The sequence below is a fragment of the Nomascus leucogenys genome, chromosome X, assembly GCF_006542625.1.
Source record: "Nomascus leucogenys isolate Asia chromosome X, Asia_NLE_v1, whole genome shotgun sequence".
In the NCBI taxonomy this organism is placed as follows: domain Eukaryota; kingdom Metazoa; phylum Chordata; class Mammalia; order Primates; family Hylobatidae; genus Nomascus; species Nomascus leucogenys.
Genome location: NC_044406.1, coordinates 49,865,555 through 49,889,860, shown reverse-complemented (window position 1 = coordinate 49,889,860; position 24,306 = coordinate 49,865,555). Strand labels below are relative to the sequence as shown.

General features: G+C 37.8%; 1 protein-coding gene and 1 non-coding gene across 12 annotated transcripts in view; both read right to left on the bottom strand.

Moving 5' to 3' along the window:
• The window catches only part of CASK (calcium/calmodulin dependent serine protein kinase), a 429,188-nt gene that overhangs the window by 48,984 nt on the left and 355,898 nt on the right, over positions 1 to 24,306 (bottom strand). For all 11 annotated transcript variants that reach the window (XM_030806416.1, XM_030806425.1, XM_030806420.1 and 8 more), the window contains 3 exons: positions 23,510 to 23,590; positions 14,943 to 15,131; positions 6,276 to 6,354 (listed from right to left, as the gene is read on the bottom strand). In XM_030806416.1, the coding sequence (XP_030662276.1) occupies positions 6,276 to 6,354; positions 14,943 to 15,131; positions 23,510 to 23,590 (349 nt within the window). The remainder of the gene's footprint in view (positions 1 to 6,275; positions 6,355 to 14,942; positions 15,132 to 23,509; positions 23,591 to 24,306) is intronic.
• Positions 7,528 to 7,634, bottom strand: LOC115833404. Its single transcript, XR_004028839.1, has one exon. It is a non-coding gene; the product is annotated as a U6 spliceosomal RNA (small nuclear RNA).

The window sequence follows — 24,306 nt, the reverse complement described above, 5'->3', positions numbered from 1 at the left end:
TGTGTCAAATTTATAAGGTTAGCCAAAACCAATAGAAAGTTAAAAAAAAAAAAGGAGATAATAAAAATTAGGTCATAAAACAATGAAACAGAAAATAAACATATAATGAAGAGAATGAACCAAACCCAGAGTGGGTTTCTGAACAAACCTCTGGCAAGGTTGATCAAGAAAAAAAGAGTAGGCACAAATAAACAACATTAGAAATGAACAGGGGCATAATGACAAAGATGGCAGAGAATAAAAAGGTGAGAGAATACTATGAAGAACCTCCCTGCAATATTTTACAACTTATATTTTTTTAAGAAAATGTAATTTACCAAAACTCACTCAAGAAATAGAAAGCCTGGATGGCCTTTTAATGTTAAAGAAATTGAAGCAGTTGTTAAAAAACAAAAAACTTTCTTAAAACTAAAAACCAAAACACCAGGCTCTGATACTTTCATAGGCAAGTCCTGCCAAACTTTCAAGATACAAATCATTCCAATATTATATAAAGTCTCTCAGAGAACTGAAGAGGGAATACTCTCCAAGTCATTGTATGAGGTAGATAAAACTTTGAAACTAAAATCAGAGAAATACAAGAGAGGAAAATTAACTACGGGCCAGTCTCACTCATAAATGCAAATACTGAGATCTTATAAACAAAACATTAGCAGACAGTCGGGCAGTACATAAAAAAGATAATATGTAATGACTAAGGTGAGTTTATCTGAGAAATGCAAGGGTAGTTTATCATTAGGAAATCTTTAAAAGACATTCACCACATTAACAGATAAAAGGAAAAAAACAAATGATCATCTCAGCAGATTCTGAAAGAGCATTTGATTAAATTCAAAACCCATTCACAATTAAAATGCTCAGCAACTAAGAATATAAAGGAACTTCTTTAGCCCTAATAAAAGGTATGTACTAAAAATCTACATTATTCTTAATGAAGAAATATTGGAAAGGTTCCTTTTTAAAAAAACATTTTTTTCTAGAGACAAGGTCTCTCTCCGACACCCAGGTGAGTAAAGTGGCGTGATCATAGCTCACTACAGCCTCGAACTCCTGGGCTCAAGCAATCCTCCCACCTCAGCTTCCTGAGCAGCTGGGACTACAGGTGAGTGCCACCATGCCTGGCTAATTTTAGATTCCTTTTAAAAACAAGAATAGAACAGGATGTCAGGATGTCTACTATACCACTCCTTGAAAGACTGCAGGTCCTAGCCAGTGCAGTAATATAACAAAGAGAAGTTAAAGAAATAATGATGTTCCCTGCTGTCAATATTAGACAGATCAATGAGACAAAAGGTTAACAAGGACATCCAGGACCTGAACTCAGCTCTGCAACAAGCGGACCTAACAGACATCTACAGAACCCTCTACCCGAAATCAACAGAATATACATTCTTCTCAGCACCACATTGCATTTATTCTAAAATTGACCACATAATTGGAAGTAAAGCACTCCTCAGCAAATGTAAAAGAACAGAAATCACAACAAACTGTCTCTCAGACCACAGAGCAATCAAATTAGAACTCAGGATTAAGAAACTCACTCAAAACCGCTCAACTACGTGGAAACTGAACAACCTGCTCCTGAATGAGTACTGGGTACATAACGAAATGAAGGCAGAAATAAAGATGTTCTTTGAAACCAATGAGACCAAAGACACAACGTACCAGAATCTCTGGGACACATTTAAAGCAGTGTGTAGAGGGAAATTTATAGCACTAAATGCCCACAAGAGAAAGCAAGAAAGATCTAAAATCGACACCCTAACATCACGATTAAAAGAACTAGAGAAGCAAGAGCAAACAAATTCAAAAGCTAGCAGAAGGCATGAAATAACTAAGATCAGAGCAGAACTGAAGGAGATAGAGATACGAAAAACCCTTCAAAATGTCAATGAATCCAGGAGCTGGTTTTTCTGAAAAGACCAACAAAATTGATAGACCACTAGCAAGACTAATAAAGAAGAAAAGAGAGAAGAATCAAATACATGCAATAAAAAATGATAAAGGGGATATCACCACCGATCCCACAGAAATACAAACTACCATCAGAGAATACTATAAACACCTCTACACAAATAAACTAGAAAATCTAGGAAAAAATGGATAAATTCCTGGACACCTACATTCTCCCAAGACTAAACCAGGAAGAAGTTGAATCTCTGAATAGACCAGTAACAGGCCGTGAAATTGAGGCAATAATTAATAGCCTACCAACCAAAAAAAGTCCAGGACCAGACGGATTCACAGCCGAATTCTACCAGAGGTAGAAAGAGGAGCTGGTACCATTCCTTCTGAAACTATTCCAATCAATAGAAAAGAGGGAATCCTTTCTAACTCATTTTATGAGGCCAACATCATCCTGATACCAAAGCCTGGCAGAGATACAACAACAAAAAAACAATTTTAGACCAATATCCCTGATGAACATCGATGTGAAAATCCTCCATAAAATACTGGCAAGCTGAATCCAGCAGCTCATCAAAAAGCTTATCCACCACGATCAAGTCAGCTTCATCTCTGGGATGCAAGGCTGGTAACATATGCAAATCAATAAATGTAATCCATCACATAAACAGAACCAACGACAAAAACCACATGATTATCTCAATAGATGCAGAAAAGGCCTTTGACAAAATTCAACAGCCCTTCATGCTAAAAACTCTCAATAAACTAGGTATTGATGGAACTTATCTCAAAATAATAAGAGCTATTTATGACAAACTCACAGCCAATATCATACTGAATGGGCAAAAACTGGAAGCATTCCCTTTGAAAACTGGCACAAGACAAGGATGCCCTCTCTCACCACTCCTATTCAACACAGTGTTGGAAGTTCTAGCCAGGGCAATCAGGCAAGAGAAAGAAATAAAAGGTATTTGATTAGGAAATGAGGAAGTCAAATTGTCCCTGTTTGCAGATGACATGACTGTATATTTAGAAAACCCCATCGTCTCAGCCCAAAATCTCCTTAAGCTGATAAGCAACTTCAGCAAAGTCTCAGGATATAAAATCAATGTGCAAAAATCACAAGCATTCCTATACACCATTAACAGACAAATAGAGAGCTAAATCATGAGTGAACTCCCATTCACAATTGCTACAAAGAGAATAAAATACCTAAGAATCCAACTTACAAGGGATGTGAAGGACCTCTTCAAGGAGAACTATAAACCACTGCTCAACGAAACAAATGAAGACACAAACAAATGGAAGAATATTCCATGCTCATGGATGGGAAGAATCAATATCGTGAAAATGGCTATATTGCTCAAAGTAATTTACAGATTCAATGCCATCCCCATCAAGCTACCAATGACTTTCTTCAGAGAATTGGAAAAAACTACTTTAAAGTTCATATGGAACCAAAAAAGAGCCCGCATTGCCAAGACAATCCTAAGCAAAAAGAACAAAGCTGGAGGCATCACACTACCTGACTTCAAACTATACTACAAGGCTACAGTAACCAAAACAGCATGATACTTGTACCAAAACAGATATATAGACCAATGGAACAGAACAGAGACCTCAGAAATAATGCCACACATCTACAACCATCTGATCTTTGACAAACCTGACAAAAACAAGCAATGGGGAAAGGATTCCCTATTTAATAAATGGTGCTGGGAAAACTGGCTAGCCATATGTAGAAAGCTGAAACTGGATCCCTTCCTTACACCTTATACAAAAACTAATTCAAGATGGATTAAAGACTTAAATGTTAGACTAAAACCATAAAAACCCTGGAAGAAAACCTAGGCAATACCATTCAGGACATAGGCATGGGCAAGGACTTCATGACTAAAACACCAAAAGCAATGGCAACAAAAGCCAAAATAGACAAATGGGATCTAATTAAACTAAAGAGCTTCTGCATGGCAAAAGAAACTACCATCAGAGTGAACAGGCAACCTACAGAATGGGAGAGAATTTTTGCAATCTACCCATCTGACAAAGGGCTAATATCCAGAATCTACAAAGAACTCAAACAAATTTACAAGAAAAAAACAAAGAACCCCATCAAAAAGTGGGCAAAGGATTTGAACAGATACTTCTCAAAAGAAGACATCCATGCAGCCAACAGACACCTGAAAAAATGCTCATCATCACTGGTCATCAGAGAATTGCAAATCAAAACTACAATGAGATACCATCTCACGCCAATTAGAATGGCAATCATTAAAAAGTCAGGAAACAACAGATGCTGGAGAGGATGTGGAGAAATAGGAACACTTTTACACTGTTGGTGGGACTATAAACTAGTTCAACCATTGTGGAAGACAGTGTGGCGATTCCTCAAGGATCTAGAACTAGAAATACCATTTGACCCAGCCATCCCATTACTGGGTATATACCTAAAGGATTATAAATCATGCTACTATAAAGACACATGCACACTGTATGTTTATTGCAGCACTATTCACAATAGCAAAGACTTGGAACAAACCCAAATGTCCATCAATGATAGACTGGATTAAGAAAATGTGGCACATATACACCATGGAATACTATGTAGCCATAAAAAAGGATGAGTTCATGTCCTTTGCAGGGACATGGATGAAGCTGGAAACCATCATTCTCAGCAAACTATCACAAGGACAGAAAACCAAACACCGCATGTTCTCACTCATAGGTGGGAACTGAACAATGAGATCATTTGGACACAGGGCAGGGAACATCACACACTGGGGCCTGTCAGGGGGTGGGGGGCTGGGGGAGGGATAGCAATAGGAGAAATACCTAATGTAAATGATGAGTTGATGGGTGCAGCAAACCAACATGGCACATGTATACCTATGTATCAAACCTGCACGTTGTGCACATGTACCCTAGAACTTAAAGTATAATAAAAAACAAAAAAGGAAAAAAAAAGAAATAATGATGTTGTGGCTTTACTGAACATATAAAAATTATTAAAAATAGCAAACAAAAAACACATACTGGAATCTAAAACCAAATATCCTCCTGTGGGAGTGCTGTACACCCTCTACGCCTATAAAGATTCCTCTGAAAGCAGCAATGATGCCAGACATCATGTTGTGTACACAGTGGTCTCCTCTTATTCTCAAGAGGAGAATAAGGCACTAAAATGCTTAGAGTGTTACTTCCTGCTCTCTGGGGGTAAGGAAAGAGGTGTTGGAAGTACAAAAAGAACCCTATATCAAAGACAGAGAGTCTGCCAGAAGAATCATTTTTGGAACATCCTCTGAATACTAGTGCATATAACTCAATCCTTTCAAAGAAAAGCCTAAATCCACATGTCCAAACCCTGCCCATCCTTGAGAGTTAACTGAAGATGCACCTTCTTAAAAAATCATTCTTCGAGCTGGGCAGGGTAGCTCATGCCTATAACCCCAGCACTTTGGGAGGAGGCAGGCAGATTGCTTGAGTTCAAGAATTGGAGACCAGCCTAGACAACATGGTAAAACCCCATCTGTACAAAAATATCAAAAGTTAGCCAGGCATGGTGGTGTGCACCTGTGGTCCCAGCTACTCAGGGGGCTGAGGTGGGAGGATTGCTTGAGCCCGGGAGGAGAGGTTGCAGTGAGCCCAGATTGTGCCATTGCACAGCCTGGGTGACTGAGCCAGACCTTATCTCAAAAAAACCCCCCATATCATTCTTTGTCTATTCCAGTTCTTAGTGAATTCCCTCCACAGAATGACTGCACTCACCATGGCAGGTATTAATAATTTAATCATCAATTTGACATCTCTTACCATTTAATTTTTGTATTATTTAACTCTATGATGTCCTAATTTATAAATAGCATATCTAATTCCTAAATGAATGAGAGAACACTTCTTAAATGGTTATTTATTTACATATATCTTTTACTCTAGAACAGATGTCTCTCCTACATCTTGAGGCCCAGTGTAATAATTTGCTTTATCTCCCGTGGTCCCCATAAGTAGTAATCTAACAGTGATACAGAGATGCTCCGGCTAACAGAACTCTAATATACTCTCCCTTCATTATCTACATGCTGGAGCATGTGCAGATGAATAGGAAACAATGGAGGCCAATAATGATGAAAATCAAAGATGACTTTAAAAGATTCTTTATATGTATCCTTTATACTTTCTTAGCTGGGTGTGATGGCATGCACCTGTGGAAAGCTGAGACGGGAGGATTGCTTGCACTTAGGAGCTCAAGACCAGTCTGGGCAACATAGTGAGACCCCATCTCAAAAACAAAACAAACAAACAACATTTTCTTCACTAGGCTACAGGGAAAAAAAATTAAGGAAGGCAAAGAAAGAAATATATATGAAACTTACCTTGCCTGTGAATCATGCCCCCATGCATAATTCTTGCAACAATACAATGATTTAGTTCATTCATTTTTAAAGTGATTCCCTGTTAAAAAAACAAATAAAAAGTTCAGTAAAAGTAGAATTACTATGACAGTACTTCTCTTAATATTTGTGATTTTGTAGTAGATAATTTTAATTACCAAAGTTAAAAAACATTAAAGAAAATACGGAAAATGGAGAAGACCATCCAGTATGCCACACACACAAAATTGCTCCATGACAAAAATACTATTTTTGATTTTTTGATTGCTATATACATACATTTTATATAATGCTTTTAACACACTATTTCCTTTTTTTTTTTTTTTTTTTTTGAGACAGAGTCTCATTCTGTCACCCAGGCTGGAGTGCAGTGGCACGATCGCAGCTTACTGTTATCTCCACCTCCAGGGTTTAAGTGATTCTCCTGTTTCAGCCTCCTGAGTAGCTGGGATTAAAGGTGCCTGCCACTATGCCAAGCTAATTTTTGTATTTTTAGTAGAGACGAGGGTAGGGAAAGAGATGGTTCACTATGTTGGCCAGGCTGTTTTCAAACTGCCGACCTCAAGTGATCCACCTGCTTTGGCCTCCCAAAGTGCTGGTATTACAGGTGTGAGTCACCATGCCTGGCCGATAGTGCTTTTAAATCTTCTAATTATGATTATTTCCCTGTTGCTCTATTTTTAATGTTGCCTATTATTTTTTAAAACAGTTTTTATTGATATATAATTGACATACACATATTTAAAGTGTACAATTTGATAAGTTTGATATATGTATGAAACTATGGCCACAATCAGGATGATATATCTATCATTCCCAAAAGTTTCCTCATGCTGGTTGGTAATATTCTCCCATCCCTCCATACCCTCCCCACCACATCCCTAAGCAACTACTAATATGACAATCAAAAAGCTGATAATATACTTGTCGACCAGTCAAAGGCTGATACAGTCAACTTTTGCTGACTACAGATTTGTTTGCACTGTGCATAAATGAAATCATACAGTATGAACTCTTTTTTGTTGCTTTTTTCACTTAGCATAATTATTTTGAGATTCCACCATGATGTTGCATGTATCAGTAGTTCGTTCTTTGCTCTTGCTGAGTGGTATTCCATTGTATGGACATATCAGTTTATCTACTCACCCACTGAATTGTTTCCTGGTTTGGGCTATTATAAATAAAGCTGTATTCCTGGGTTAATCACCATTTGATCATAACATATATATATTTTAAAGATCTGGAACACTTCATGCATTTGTATGTCATCCTTATACAGAGGCCATGATAATATTTTCTGTACTGTTTATATTTTAGTATATGTGCTGCTGAAGTGAGAACATATTAACCTTTTCATATATTGTTGGATTTACTTTGCTAAGATTTTGTTTAGAATTTTTACATCTATATTCATGAGGAATACTAGTCTATAGTTTTCTTTCTTTGTAATGTCTTAACTGGTTTTGGTATCAGGGTAATGCTGGCTTTCTAGAATGAGCTGGGAAAAATTCCCTTTTTTTTTAATGTTTTGGAAAGAGTTTGTATAGAATTGGTATTATTTCTCCATTGTATGTTTGACAGAATTTACCAGTGAAGCCATCTTGACCTGGAGTTTTCTTTGAGGAATAGTTTTTAACTACAATTCAGTTTTCAAATAGTATAGGGCAATTCAGTTTATTCCTTCTTAAGTGAGCCTTAGTAGTTTCTGTCTCCCAGGGAATTTTTCCATTTTATCTAAGTTGTTGAATTTATTGGCATAAATCTGTTTATTTCTTTATCATCTTTTTTATATCTGTAGACTCTGTAGTGATGCCCCTTCTCTCATGCCTGATGTTGGTAATTCATGTTTTTTTCCCCTGACTGTATAGTCATTTTTCCTGATCAGTCTTATCTTTCCAAAGAAAAAGTATTTTTTGTTTTATTGATACTCTATTGCTTTCTGCTTTCTATTTCATTAATTTCCACTTTGATCTTTATTATTTCTTCTCTTCTACTCATTTTGGGTTTAATTTACTCCTTTTTGCCCTACTTACTTTTAAGGTATAAGCTGAAGTCATTGATTTGAGATGTTTCTTCTTGTCTAATATAGGTGTTTAATGGTACATATTTCTCCCTAAGTACTGCTTTAGTGGCATCCTGCAAATTCTGATATACTGTGGTTCATTTTAATTCATTACAAAATACTTTTTAATTTCCCTTTTGATTTCCTCTTTAATCCATGGGTTACTTAGAATTGTGTTATTTAGTTTTCAAGTACTTGGCGATTTCTCTCTCTCTGTTATTCATGTCTAATTTAATCCCAGTGTGGTCTGAGAACATACTTTGATATCAATAAAGCTACTCCAGCTACCTTTTTGATTAATGTTATCATAGTATATCTTTTTCTGTCTTCTTACTTTTTTTTTTTTTTTTTTTTTTTTTTTTAAGAGATGAAGTCTCACACTGTCACCCAGGCTGGAGCACAGTGGTGCAATCATAGCCCACTGCATCCTCGAACTCCTGGGCTCAAGTGATTCTTCTGCCTCGGCCTCCCAAGTAGCTGGAACTACAGGCATGCACCACCAAACCCGGCTTCTACCTTTTTACTTTGAAACTATTCTTTGAGTATAAAGTGCATGTTTTACAAGTAGAACATGATGATTGATACAGTCTGGTATAAATATATATTCTTGCTATTTGACTTGTATTTGTTCCACCTGTTCTATGTTATCTTTTTCTGCCTTTCTTTGTATTATTTTTTATTCTGTTTTCTCTCATAACTCTTCATTTTGTTGTTTTAGTGGTTGCATTAGGGTTTATAGCATCTATCTTTAACTTGCCAGTATACCTTCAAGTGATATTATACCACTTCACATATAACCCTTATCTCCCCTACATCATATAAGAGCCTTACAATAGTATATAGTACTTCTATGTCTTTCTTCCTGACCTTTGTGCTACTGTTGTCATACATTTTATTTTTCCATATACTATAAACTCTAAAACACATTGTTATTTTTGTTTAAACTGCCAATTATAAGAGATTGAAGTAATAAGAAAAAGAACTTATAGATTTACCCATGTAGCTATCATTTCCAGTGCTCTTTATTCCCTTTTTGTAGATTCAGATTTCAATCTATTATCATTTTCCTTCTGCCTGAAGAATGTCCTAAATACACTGTGGGTCTTATAGTGTGGGTCTGCTGAATTCTTTCAGCTTTGGTATGTCTGAAGACATTTTTATTTTGCCTTCTTGTTCTTGAAAGATACTTTTGCTTGGTTTAGAATTCTAAGTTGAGAAATGTTTGTTTTTAGTACTTTATGACACTGTTCTTGTTTGTACTGCTTCTGATAAGACATTGATATCATCCTTATGTTTGTTCCTCTGTGTGTAAAATTTCTTTTTTCTTTCTTTTTTTTTTTGTTTTGAGATGGAATCTCGCTCTGTCACCCAGGCTGGAGTGCAGTGGCACGATGTCTTGGCTCACTCCAACCTCTGCCTACCAGGCTCAAGCGATTCTCCCACCTCTGTCTCCCAATTTCTTTCTTTTTTTTTTTTTTTTTTGGTCTGTTTCTCAGATTTTCTCTTTGTCATAGGTTCTAAGCAGTTTGATTATGATGTAGCTTGGTATTGTTTTCTTCATGTTTCTTGTGCTTTGGGTTTACCATGGTGTTTGGATCTGTGGGTTTATAGTTTTCATCAAGTTTGGAATGTTTTCAGTCATTATTTCTTCAAACATTTCTTCTTTCTTTTCCTCTCTTCTTCATGAACTCCAATTAACCATGTATTAGGCTGACTGAAGTTGTTCCACAGCTCAGTGATGCTCTTTTCATCTTTAAAAATTCTTTTTCTTGCTGTTTCATTTTGGATAGTTTTTATTGCTCTGTCTTCAAGTTCACTAATCTATTCTGAAATGTCTAATCTGCCATTAATCCCATAGTGTATTTTCCTGCTACTTCTATTATCTGTCAGTTCTATGTCATTTTTGATTGATTATTCTCCATATTATAGGTCACACTTTCTGGTCTTTTTACATGCCTAGTAATCTTTGATTAGATGTCAGACATTGTGAATTTGTTGCATAGTTGATGTTCTTGTATTCCTAAAAATATTCTTATGTTTTGTTCTGAGACTTAGATCAGTTACTCGGACATAGTTTGATCCTTTGGGTCTTGTGTTCCTGATCCATTAGGCAGGTCTGGAGCAGTTGTCAGTTTGGGGCTAATTACTTCTCATTACAGAGATAAGACTTCCCTGAGCACTCTATACAATGAGCCATGAATTAGAAATTTTTCTAGTCTGACTGGTGGGAAAGGTAGTGCAGGCGCTGTTCCTTCCAATCCTTTTGGATGGTTTTTTTTCCATCCAAAGTGGAGAGTGTTGGGGAGTTTCTCAGTGTTGGGGAATTTCCTATTAGACATGCACTGATCGATACTCTGCTGAATACCTGAGGGAGATCCTCTACAGATCTGAGGTTCTGTCTGTGTGCAGCTCTCTCCTCTTCAGTACTCTGTCCTATGAACTCTAGTTGCTTTGGTCACCCCAGACTCTCAGCTCTGTCCCCTCAATTTAGGGAGTCTGCCTACTCTGCCTTAGTTCCCCTCCCTGTGCTGTGGCCTGGAAACTCTCTCAAGGCAGCATGGTGGGGCATTCATATGGGTCACCTTGTTTCCTGTCTCATAAGAGATCACTGTCCTTAGTTGCCTGATGTCTAATGTCTTGAAAACTGTTCTTTCATGAGATTTTGTTTTTTATATGTTGGGTTGTTTCAAATGAGAGGATAAATCTGGTCCCGGTTACTCTATCTTGGCCAGAAATGAAAAGTTCTACAGTCACATTTAATGCCAGAATACTATTCTACAGAGTAGATTACTTTTTGTTTTCTGATTATCCACTATTAAAAAAAAACAAGCATTCATAAACATATTTTTTGCTCTAGATCTGGTTAATCCTAAGAATCACACAGGGAAATTTTAAATAATGCTGACTCTTAAACCCACTCTTTAGATTTAAGCTCAGGAGGCCTGGAATGGAGCCCAGAAATCTGTACTTTTTAACAGGCTCCCTTGCTGGAAAGTGGCCTTGAATTTGAGAGATGGTTAAGGGTAGGGACTGTGTCTTTTATTTTTCACTAGAGAATAACACTGTCGGAAAGCTTGATAAAAATATCTGAGACTTTATACTCTAAACTTAATTTGTACCATTCCACAAACTATAACTTTGCATGGTTCCTATTTTGCAGTTTTCAGAAGTGGTAGGCGAGCAATGTGAAAAACTGGTGTATCAAAATGTTTCCAGTCCTAAGATTCAATTGTAATATTCAAGTTTCATTTCCAACTTGTACATTCAATCAGCTTGTATGGTTACTAAGAAAAGTGTTCCTGGAAAAATGCTGTAAGTTAGTGTGTAAGTCAAATCTAATTTCATAAGGGAAATGATAGTACAATAGAGGTTCCACCCTTGAAACTAATAGATTTATGTATTCATTCAACTAACATTAACGTGAACTTACTATGAGGCAGGCACTCTGCTAGGTACAGTAGCAAATGAGACAAAAAGGGTCTCTCATGACCAGGGGAAGTTCACCTCAAACCAACTGTAGTTAACATTTATTATTCTGTAGGTCCCAAACATTTCTCTATAGAGAGGAACTGATTCACGTTCTCTCTGTTCCCAAGTTCACAAATTCTAGGGAAGGGATTGGCATAGTAGGTAAGGTGCCTACTCCTGAGACTACCAGCTTGAGGCGGGATATTAGGAAGGTTATACTCCTGGCCTTTCCCTGTTCATATAAGCCTTTCCTCTATTTTGTAAGCTAGTTCAAGCTTGATTTTTGTCACTTGCAACTATGGGAATTCCAATCAATAAAAAAAATAATTATGAGTATGATGCTACAAATGGGAAAACAGAGGTGTGTAACAGGAGTATGTCACCCTTGAGGAATGGACACATTGTAGAGGGTCTGAAAAATAAAATAGATCATATAGGAATATCCTGCACAGTAACATAATGCTTTGAATAAGACAACTAAGAAAGCAAATAAAGTTGTATTAAATGCATTAGAGATTTACACTCTATTATTGAAAATATATATTTTATATTTCACATAAAATAATTCCTGTTTTCATGGAAACCCGTCAAAAGGAGAAGAAATATACATCTTCACTAGGATCACCGAAGACAGAAGAGCTTTTGGAAGGAGACTTTTAGGGGAGACTCAAGACCATTTTATGCTTTCTGAAAAAGTAACTCAGGGATGTAGTTTTATGCTTTTATTCAGTCTATGTTTCTTTTTTCTTTTCTTTTCTTTTTTTTTTTTGAAACGGAGTCTCACTCTGTTGCCCAGGCTGGAGTGCAGTGGTGCGATCTTGGCTCACTGCAACCTCCGCCTCCTGGGTTCAAGCGATTCTTCTGCCTCAGCCTCCTGAGTAGTTAGGATTACAGGCACCCGCCACCACACCTGGCTAATTTTTGTATTTTTAGTAGAGATGGGGTTTCACCATATTGGCCACGCTGGTCTTGAACTCCTGACCTCGTGATCCGCCCGCCTGGTCCTCCCAAAGTGCTGGGATTACAGGTGTGAGCCACTGCACCGGGCCAATTCAGTCTATGTTTCTATGTAGTGAGTCTTCATACAATCAAGCAGCTGTCATTGGACTGCTTGAGAACATAATGATCCCAAGACACTTTGAGGCCTCCTTCTTGTGGTCCCTTCTACCTTCCTGCCTGCTTTGCCTGGCTGAACATCACCTCTTCTTCCTGCCTCTCCAACACAGCTTTCTCTCCTCTCCAGCTCTGTCATAACTGGGCTTGTTAAGTAAACTGTGCTAAGCTACAAATTTACTTGTTTAATGTAGCCAGCCCTGTGGAACCTGAGCTCTAGTAAGGGGCAATGTCTTATCTGACAATAGATCACTGGCATCTAATAAGAGTGATTTACACTTAGTAGGGACTTCAAAAATATTTGGTGAATAAATGAATGAATATATAAAATGAATGAATGGAATATTAGACTTTCAGAGCTAGGTGGGATCTTGGGGATCATTCATTTAGTCAACTATGCTTTTAGAGATGAGCCAACTGAGGTCCACTGACATGAAGTGATTTGCCCAAGACACCCAAAACCTGCTGTAGCCTATGCTCTTAAGCCAAAGAGTTGCCTGGATAGTACCAGAAGGGGTAAGGTGATCTGTATGCCCCCCATGTGCTGCAAGATAATATTGTATAACTGGCAAAGATTACTAAATGAGGATTAGGACCAGAAATGTCTAAGCTGAGGGCTCTCCAAAAATCATGGTCATAGAATCACTGCTATAACTTTTCCCTTAATCTAAAAGGCAACTTTTAGAAGTAGGTAATTTGTTTTTCTATATCCTAATATCCCTTTTCTATGCTCTCAGGAAAAAGATATGAATGCATAAATTTGAATTTTTTTCCTCTTCTAAAGATATGGTTTCTCCTCCAACTTAGAACTTATCCAATGTTCCCTGTCTCAACGTCCATTCAGTTTTAGAAGCCTAAAGCTTAAGGGCTGTCCTTGATCCTTGCTTCTCCCTCGGTCCCACTGTCAATCCATTGTTAAGGCTTACTGATTTTACTTACTCTTTCATTATTTCTTAAATGTGTTCACTTCTTTCCATCTTGACATCCATCCCTCAAGTTCAGAGTTCCATCATATCTGCCCTGCACTACTGCAATAACAGCCTCTTAACTGGTTTCTGTACATCCGCTCTTGACCCCTCTCATACATTCTCTAGAGTGATATTTCTAAAACAAAAATCTGATATTATCCCCCTGCTTGAAAGTCTTCAATAGCCTCCCATTGTTTTTAAGGTAATGAACATAATACTTAACATGTCTTCCAACACTTGTATGATTCTGTTCCAGCCACTCACCTTGCTGTCTGCAGTTCAGCCATGGTGCCTTCTTTTCATTGGGAAACTATGATAAGAGCCTTTTTACTACCAGGTTTACACATGTGCTATTTGGTTTGCCTGAATGGTATTCCCCTGCTTCCCCTCACTCCCCTTGCTCTGTTCACATCAAGGAGCCTTTCCTTGATCTTCTCAGTCTACGAGAATTCTATGAGAATGATGAGGCAAGGTTCAGCATCAATTCTCTTCCAACTCTACTCCCAAGCACTGAGTAAACTGATTCATATTAAGGAGGTAGCTAGGAATGGAAGAAATTTATTTCAGCAATGTTACTCGATTCTTTGAATGCCCCCTGAATTAATCTTCCTCTAATTTTGTTGAAGGCAAAAGATCTGAAAACTATAAGATTTATAAAAGGACGATTTTTACAATGTTACTAGACATTCACTTTCTCAATATCAACAATACCAATATTTCAAATTGTCCCTTTCTTTGTTGCCCCAGAGGTTTTTACACCCTGGAGGAATGTTACAGTATGTTCCCCTTTTTTTTGGTTGAAGGGCAATTGTGAAAGGGGAGGTGAGAAAGAGAACCGGAATGCCTGAGACATAGTTTCAGGCAGAACAATTCTAGAAAAGAAGGGCAGGGGGGAACTGAAGATCTGGAAACTGATTTCTTTAAAACTATCCATGTCTTCCTTCCCTCCCCAACTCCTAGTAGCATAGGTTGAAGTTAGCTGATCTAACTCATGCTGGGATTTTATGAGAGTATTGAAAACTTTCTTTTCCTACTTACCATTGGTTCATCTGTGTTCTTTTGGAACTGTACCAGCCGAACTCTGGTCACATTCTCCATATCCATGTCTCCGTTAGCACTTTCTGGAGAATCGCCGTTTAAATAGGGAGAGGTGGGAGGAGGTGTGACCCTCAATGCTTCATCACTGTAAACTTCATGTGCCACTACGTCGTGAGTCTGAAGTAAGGCCTAGTGTTTTATGAAGAAAAAAATATTAATAACATTACTATTTCAGCAGAAATTTATTTTATTTATTTTGAGACAGGGTCTCACTCTGTCACCCAGGGTGGAGTGCAGTGGTGAGATCTCAGCTCACTGCAGGCTTCATCTCCTGGGCTCAAGCAATCCTTCCTTTGCAGCCTTCTGTGTAGCTGGGACCACAGGTGCATGCCACCACACCCGGCTAATTTTTAAATGTTTTCTTTGTAGACATGGGGCTGACAAATTTATTCTATAAACATATCTCATTCTTTTCCTCTCAAAGGTATCACTCATCTAAAGAGAACATAAAGTGTGTAATATCAACATCCAACTATATCTCAATTTTTTTGAGACAAACAATCATGATAAATAGATTTTTTAAAACATAAGTGAATAAATGAGTGAATCAATGAAGAGATGTGTTTGATGATTATCTGGGTCAGAGGTGTTATCAACTAACTTGTTCAAATGAAGGCAGATGGTACAATTTCAAATAATTTAGCTAAAAGAATCATCTATAAATAGAGTTGGCAAATTTGTGCTGGGGCTTAGAATTGAAACAAATCTAAAAAGAAATGGTGCAATAATTGGAGTATTGAGCAAATATCTTTCATCAATGGCATTTACATTGACACTTTTATATAAGCCAAAGGATGAAAATAATTTATAGCATATGATTTAGAAAAAGAAAAAAAAAATACACAGATGTACCTTAAAAACATAATCTTCCAAAATATCACATATGATATGGAACTCAAACTCTAAATATGTTAAATTATTTTGTTCATTATATTTTTTGGAGCACTTGTTTAAATAAAAAATAAGTTGAGAATTATTATTATGACTTCTTTTTGCAAAGCCTATTAACAAAGAGAAAGTGATTTCTTTGAACTGACATCTCTATTTGTCAGCTTGGTGAACTTCGACAATAAAATGTCCCTTGTTTCCCTAAAAACGAATGTCCTTCTACTCACCACACTTTTTGTGCCATCATAATAAACCCTTTTTAGTAAGCATAAATATTTGAACATTTCTATTTCAAAGAGAATCTATAGCTATCAAAATGTCTGGAGCTTTATACAAAGATTATATTTTCTTATGTGCTAACTATAAATTTGGTTCTATTTTAATTTGTGATCTGTGTGGTAATGAGATATCTGCAGATAATGAAATGCAGTTAAAATTGCTTTAAAAATAATAACTCATAGCATCTGAAAGTAAGTTATTTTATTAAAAGGCTTAAAAAAGTCGTGACTTGGCTATTTTAATTTTAAAGGCATGCATACGAGGCAAAAAAAAAGGTAACAATCTGGTAAAATCACAAAGCAGATAATGCTGATTTGTTACCAGTAAAGAATATGCTTTGAGCATTATACACAGTTGGGTTTCTAATGGAAATGGCAGATATTTTCACAATCTCAGAAGGCTGGTCTAAACTGGGATTTGGGTGAGGAGCACCAAGGGGCACTAAGCAATACATAGCTTGAAAGTAGGGCTCCATGATGGCCCTGGGGACCTTGGCTTCCTCACCAGTGCCCTAACTGTACCTTGTACTGGTACTCCTGAGCCCAGGTATAGAGGCTGTGCTATGTGGGCAAATCCCTCTTTTTCTGATTTAATTGTGGTCATGTAAGAAACTAAGATTTAGGGCAAAAAGCAAAAATCAGCAACATAAAAACTGGAACATTTCATTTGCTAAAATTATGTTTGTCATATCACTGCAGCCTTGACCTCTTGGGCTCAAGTGAACCTTCCACCTCAGCCTCCCGAGTAGCTGGGAACACAGGCATGTGCCACCACACCCAGATAATTGTTGTATTTTTTGTAGACACGGGGTTTCACCATGTTGCCCAGGCTGATCTTGAACTCCTGAGCTCATGCAATTCACTCACCCTGGCCTCCCAAAGTGCTGGGATTACAGGCCTCTACTCATTGTTTTAAATTATATAAGCAAACATTTGTATTTAATGCATTATTTACAAGGAAGGATTAAGCCCACAATCATAAAATAATACCCAAACTGGACTTTAAAAGAAAAATGCTCAAATGATGTCACCAAATAAGGTCATACTCGATATTAACCACAATTTGGCACTGTAAATGATTGCTACCACAAAATGAAACTTAACCTAAAGCTCTAATTCATATCCAAACAGAAAAAGGGGGCCACTTACAGACTATCTTTTTAAAAGCTTAAAAGAGTCTGTAAAATAAAAAATAGGGAAACCAAAGTTTGAACATTATTCTTCAAATATGTTAAGACGTATGAGTGAGCAGTTGCCACTAAGCTGAAATAGCTGTCAGTTTTAATTATGTAACAATCATGTAATAGGAAAAAACACTTTCACTTTTTGTACTATAGTAAGGACATGTATAAGACAACTAATATCATCAGACTAGAGTGGAAAAAATCTGACTATTTAATGTTTCATATTTTACAACTGCAATAAGCAAAGGAAATGTTCTTTTTAAAAAGTCAGCCTTTCAAATGGAATAACTAAAAAAGTAATCAGTGAGATAATATTCTTTTATGATGACCTCTAAAGACACAGATTTTAGGCCAGGTGTGGTAGCTCATGCCTGTAATCCCAGCACTTTGGGAGGCCAAGGAAGGAGGACTGTTTGAGCTCAGGAGTTTAAGACCAGTCTGGGCAACAAAGTGAGACCCCCGTCTCTACAAAAAATAAAAAAAAGTAGACAGGCACGGTGGTGCATGCCTGTAGTCCCAGCTACTTGGGAGGCTGAGGCAGGAGGATTGCTTTGCCCAGGAGTTGAAGGCTACAGTGAGCTAAGAAGGTGTCACTGCACTCCTGTCTGGGCAATAGAGCAAGATCTTGTCTCTTAAAAAAAAAAAAACAACACAGAGTTTTAAAGTCGTTTAAATTTACCCTTATTTCCTCTTCCTTTGGTTACTGTAAATATCTACAAGTATCTGCATTTTCAGTGTTGGGTAATTCAATGTTAAATCCTCATGTTATAATAATCAGAAAGCAAAGAAAAATTCGGATGACTGAGCAAATAAGTGTGAAATTATAAATATGCCAAGAATAACTCCCAAACCTTGGCATAATAAAAAAATTGTAAGTATTAACATATTTCCCCTTAGCTATTAATATTTCTTTAAAAATACCAAGATTTTGAGACCATGATTTTAAAAATGCTTATAAGATAGAAAGCCCCAGCATTCAAAAGCTTATTTAATATAGTATATATATATATCTCAGAATTATATTTCCCACATAAGATATTATCCATACATAAGCTTATTTAGGAATGACCAATAAGCTCAACTTAAATTATTAGAAAACTGATTAGCATTATAAATCAACTGACTTTTAGGAGCATAGGCTTTGGCGCTAGCAAGATCTGGCTTGAACCTCATTGAGGCCACTGAGTAGGTGAGTGATCTTAAGCAAGTCTCTTTACCTTGTTAGGGCACAATTTCCTCTCGAAATTGTGAAATGGATTTAATTACACCAGCTTACATCCCAACCATCAGCAAGTCCTCTTGTATGTAACCATCTCCAACACAGAAAATCCATCTGCCCATGTTCTACCATCCTCACCTTTGTCTAAGCCTCTACAACCTCTCACAACAGCCTTCCAGTTGGTCTCCCTAAACCCTTATCCCCCCTACAGTCCGTTCTCTACACATCAGCTCCAGCAAAGCACATATTAGATATTTTCCTGTGTGCCATCACTTAGTGTCATCCTACTGCAATCAGGAGAAAACTGCAGACTCCTTACAATGGCCTGGAAGGCTTTTATTTATTTTTATTTTTTATTTTATTTTTAGATGGAGTATCGCTCTGTCTCCCAGGCTGGAGTGCAGTGGTGCGATCCCAACTCACTGCAACCTCTGCCTCCTGCGTTCAAGAGATTCTCCTGCCTCAGCCTCCTGAGTAGCTGGGACTACAGGCGCCCACCACCATGCCTGGCTAATTTTTGTATTTTTAGTAGAGACAGGTTTCACCATGTTGGCCAGGCTGGTCTCGAACTCCTGACCTCGTGATCTGCCCGCCTTGGCCTCCCAGAGTGCTGGGATTACAGGCATAAGCCACCATGCCTGGCCTTATTTTATATATTAAAAAAATAAATAAATTGGTCTGGCCTCTGCTGACCTCTCTTGGTACAAGAAGTACCACTCTCTCCCTTGTTAACTGTATGTCAGCCACAATGGACTTCTGCTCCTTGACTCTACAAAGCTCTTTCCTGCCTCTGGGCCTTTGCATTTGCGCTTCCCCAAAGGAGTCTCAGCCCAAGTGTCTACTTCTCAGAGGGGCTTTCCCCTGACTATCTAAAGCAGCTCCCACTTTACTATAATCTCTGCACCATTATCCTTTCGTTTCTTCATAGTTATTACTGCCATATGAAATTATCTTGTTAGCTTACTTGCTCATTGTCTACCTCTACCTCTCCTACTTGTCCTCCCACCCCACCTCCACTAGAGTGGAAGTTCCACGAGGGCAGGGATCTTGTTTGTCTTATTCACTACTAGGTCCTTAGTGCCCGGCATAGTGTGCCTGGCATACAGTAGGCATTTACTTATTTGATAAATGAATGAAAATGTCTTTTAAGCACCTAGCTAGGTATTCAATAAATTATAAAAATTACTTATTATTTCTGAAAATGTTTACTAATAGCAATGCACACATTAACTTCTCTCTGACTTCAGAAAAGCAAAACATATTGAGACTTAGAAGACAGATAAGCTGTCATACAATGGGCTATATGAGCCGTAATGATTTTGATGAAAAAAAAGTATATGTTAATTTATTTAGCTTACTTCAAATCTGAAAGATCTATTGGTCTCATATGGCCCTATATCACTCTCTGAATTGAGCTGAGTTTACTTAGCAATTTATAGAAAGACATGTCTGTCCAAATTCATTTTTTATTTTTTATTTTTATTTTTTTTTGAGACGGAGTCTCACTCTCACCCAGGCTGGAGTGCAGTGGCGTGATCTCGGCTCACAGCAACCTCTGTCTCCCAGGTTCAAGTGATTCTCGTGCCTCAGCCTCTCAAGTAGCTGGGACTACAGGTGTGTGCTACCACACCAGGCTATTTTTTTTTTTGTATTTTTAGTAGAGATGGGGTTTCACCATGTTGGCCAGGCTGGTCTTGAACTCCTGACCTCAAATGACTCTCATTCCTCAGCCTCCCAAAGTGCTGGGATTATAAGCATGAGCCACAGTTCCTGGCATTTTTTACTTTTTGAGACAGGGTCTCGCTCTCTTGCCCAGGCTGAAGTGCAGTGGTGCCATCATGGCTCACTTCAGCCTTGACCTCCCAGGCTCATGTGATCCTCCCACCTCAGCCTCCTAAGTAGCTGGGACTACAGGCATGTGCCACCATGTCTGGCTAGTTTATTTTTAATTTTTTGTAGAGATGGGGTCTCCCTATGTTGCCCAGGCTGGTCTTTAACTCCTGGGTTCAAGCAATCCTCCTGCCTTGGCCTTCCAAAATGCTGGGATTACAGGCATGAGCCACTGTGCCTGGTCCAAAATTTATTATATATCTGTTTCTAGCTATGGAACACTGCACAGAGCAGTCAGCCAAGGAGAGGCTAACCTATCTGCAAACGGGCAGGTTCCTAATCTATTCAATGTTTTACTGATAACTTACTATGTGCCCTACACATGATAGATACTATGGAGCAACTAATAATAGGTATCAGATAACATCTATTAGGCATTAAGCATATGTCAAACATTGTGCTACGCACAGTAGATACATCAGCTACTTAATTCTTATTCTGATTCCACGAGGTTGGCTCAGAGTCAGAGTTCATAAAGTTATGGTGGCAAGGATGGAGTTCAACCCCAGGTCATCTGAATTCACATCTTTAACCACTTTTACAATATAGAACAGTGGTCCCCAACCTTTTTGGCACCAGGGACCCATTTTGGGGAAGACAATTTTTCCACGGATGGCAGGGTGGGTGGGGGTGGGGGATGGAGGTCAGGGAATAGTTTCAGGATGAAACCATTCCACCTCAGATCATCAGGCATTAGATTCTCATAAGGAGTATGCAACCTAGATCCCTTGCATGCGCAGTTCACAATAGGGTTCCCACTCCTATGAGAACCTAATGCCTAGGCTGATCTGACAGGAGGGGGACACAGGTGGTAATGCTGGCTGGCCTGCTGCTCACTTCCTGTTGTGCAGCCTGGTTCATAACATGCCACGGATGGGTACTGGTCAGTGGCCCAGGGGTTGGAGGCCCCTGCTATAGAAGACATGCTGTCTAAAAGGGAATGAATTATAATCTGGGGAAACACAGCACATGTGCATGAAACAGTGAACAAGATAATATTAACGGTAATTTAACTGCAGATATTTGTGATTCATCACATTTGAGAATTATTAATAAAGCATATAGCTTCTTTATTCTCCTGCTCTGTGAAATAGAGATAATCACAATGACTAAATGAGATCATAAGCTCAATGAGAACAACAAAACTGGGCCAGGATATGGAAGGACAAAGAAAAATTGCCCTGGCTCATTCACCGGGAAGGGACCTGCTCTGGCAGGCCAGCAAGCATTAGAATGTTATGCAGGTGAATACAAACAAGTGGAAAAGAGTTAGAGAAGAGAAAGTTCAAGAAAAGTGTAGAGAGGTTACAAGAGATCTTGATAACAGAGGTGAGATTTGAACGAAGTTCTGTGTTTACACCCTAGGTGGTAAAAATGCACTCATCCACAGGCATTAGAACCTGTATCCTAATTGTATTTCACTGGACAGTGCTGTTACCATAGAATAAAGTCAAATACTCTCAAGGATTATACTTGAATTCAGCCTTTAATGCTTGGGTGGGAGAGTTAGGAAGGATGAATATGGTAATTGCTTCTTTCCAGGTAGTTACTTTGAGGAAAAAAAATTTATTTCAATAACTTGGTTAAAGGTTTAGAAACACAATAATAAAGGGCCGGGCACGGTGGCTCACGCCTGTAATCCCAGCACTTTGGGAGGCCGAGGCGGGCAGATCACGAGGTCAGGAGATCGAGACTATCCTGGTAACACAGTGAAACTCCGTCTCTACTAAAAATACAAAAAAATTAGCCAGGGGTGGTGGCGGGCGCCTGTAGTCCTAGCTGTTTGGGAGGCTGAGGCAGGAGAATGGCGTGAACCCGGGAGGCTGAGCTTGCAGCGAGCCGAGATTGCGCCACTGCACTCCAGCCTGGGCGACAGGGTGAAACTCCATCTCAAAAAAAAAAAAAAAAAAAAAAAAAGAAACACTATCATAAAACAGCATATATATAATAACTCACAGGTAATTGCTTTGATACACATATTATACTGTTATTATTATTTTAAAAGTGTCACCTGTGGCCAGGCATGGTGGCTTATGCCTGTAATCCCAGCACTTTGAGAGGCTGAGGCGGGAGGGAAGGTCAGGAATTCTAGACCAGCCTGGCCAACATGGTGAAACCCCGTCTCTACTAAAAATACAAAAATTATCCAGGTGTCGTGGTGCACACCTGCAATCCCAGCTACTTGGGAGGCTTAGGCAGGAGAAATGCTTGAACCTGGAAGGTGGAGATTGCAGTCAGCTGAGATTGCGCCACTGCACTCCACCCTGGGTGACAGGGTGAGACTCCATCTCAAAAGTAAATAAATAAATAAAAATTCAAAGTATCATCTGTAATAGTAGTTATAAGAACAAGGCTTTTAAGTCAGATTTTCTCCCAAACGGCAGTGAGGTAAATTTTCTACTTTTCACATATTTTTCACATAAACTGATGTGGCTAATGCTTTTAAAATGGTATATTCAACATGAATTTCCATCTGTAATTGTGTTTTTGTATTGCAGTTAGGTAGATAAGCATGGATCTTTTTCCACAGCAAAATATCTTATCTATTTTGAGATTTGAGCTTTGTTTAGTTATTTAGCTTTACATTTGGCTAAATACAGGTGTTATCCCCATTTTCCATATAGTAGAAATGAACCAAGAAAGTGCAGCAGTTTTGCATTGTCAAAAGAGATGTAATTCTTCCAGTATATCACCTAGATTCAGACAATTCCTTATTATTGAAAACTGTCTCTAATTTTAGTTCTTTGTGGTTTAAGTAACATAAACAGTTCCAGTGACTAAAGGACTACCCCATAAGAAAGAAAATCCCTTGTCTGATGAGTACAGTCCCTGAAAAGCCACTTCACCAAGAGTATCTTTACAGTTGTGACACAAAGTAAACAAAAGAATCTTGAAATATTTGGTATTACCTGGTATTGTAATCTTAATAGTCTCATATGATATGGATAAAAATGCATGAGATGAAGCTGGCTACATTTTATGAGGGTAGTTTAAAAACTTCTTTTGAAAGTGAGGTTTCAGTTCTATGGAAGTTTAATTATAACTTACCATGAAATGAGGTTGTGTCAAAATACGCTTTAGTTCCTTTGCATCATTATTCTCAGGGTAACATGAAATTTCTTCCAATACCTAAAAAATAAACAAGATATATAATAGTACAAACACAACACAAGATTTACAAAATGTTAAATTCTTTTAAGTTAAAAATTATGAGTGGATTTTTATGGCAGGCAAAACAATTATTTTGAAAAACTTTTCATTTTATTCAAATGTTATTAATACATAGAAGAATAGTATTGATGGTAATAAAAATGAAGCAAATTGTTCTAATAGTCTGTCAACTATAACCTAAAAGGTTATTGAAAAATACAAAACAAAATGACAAGCCTGCAACATATATTTATTACAGATTTATGAAACTTAACGGAAGAGTATCTCTGAATATCTTTTTCCAAACTCACCATAAAAATCAATATGGACAAAAAGTTAATAAGAAGTTTTCTTTTATATTAACAGCACTGCCAATTCCCTTTAGAAATGTCAAAATGACACAGGCACAAATAAAAACGATTTCAATAACAGTACTAATTAATTAGACTACTTAATTAAGAATACACAAGTAATTTTTCTTTAAGTAACGTAGAAAATGCAAAAATGCCTGCCGGATCAATGTTATTCCCCATAATCATCTGCCCACACAGAGAAGTCATGCCTCTGCTAATGGCTCTTAGGGTTAAATGCCAGGGAGCCTAAGAGAACAATTTTTTAAAGCCTTATTTTCTCTTTCCACTCAAATTTTCTTCACTAATTAGTCATTAACATTTTTCTGCACAGGTAAAAATGGT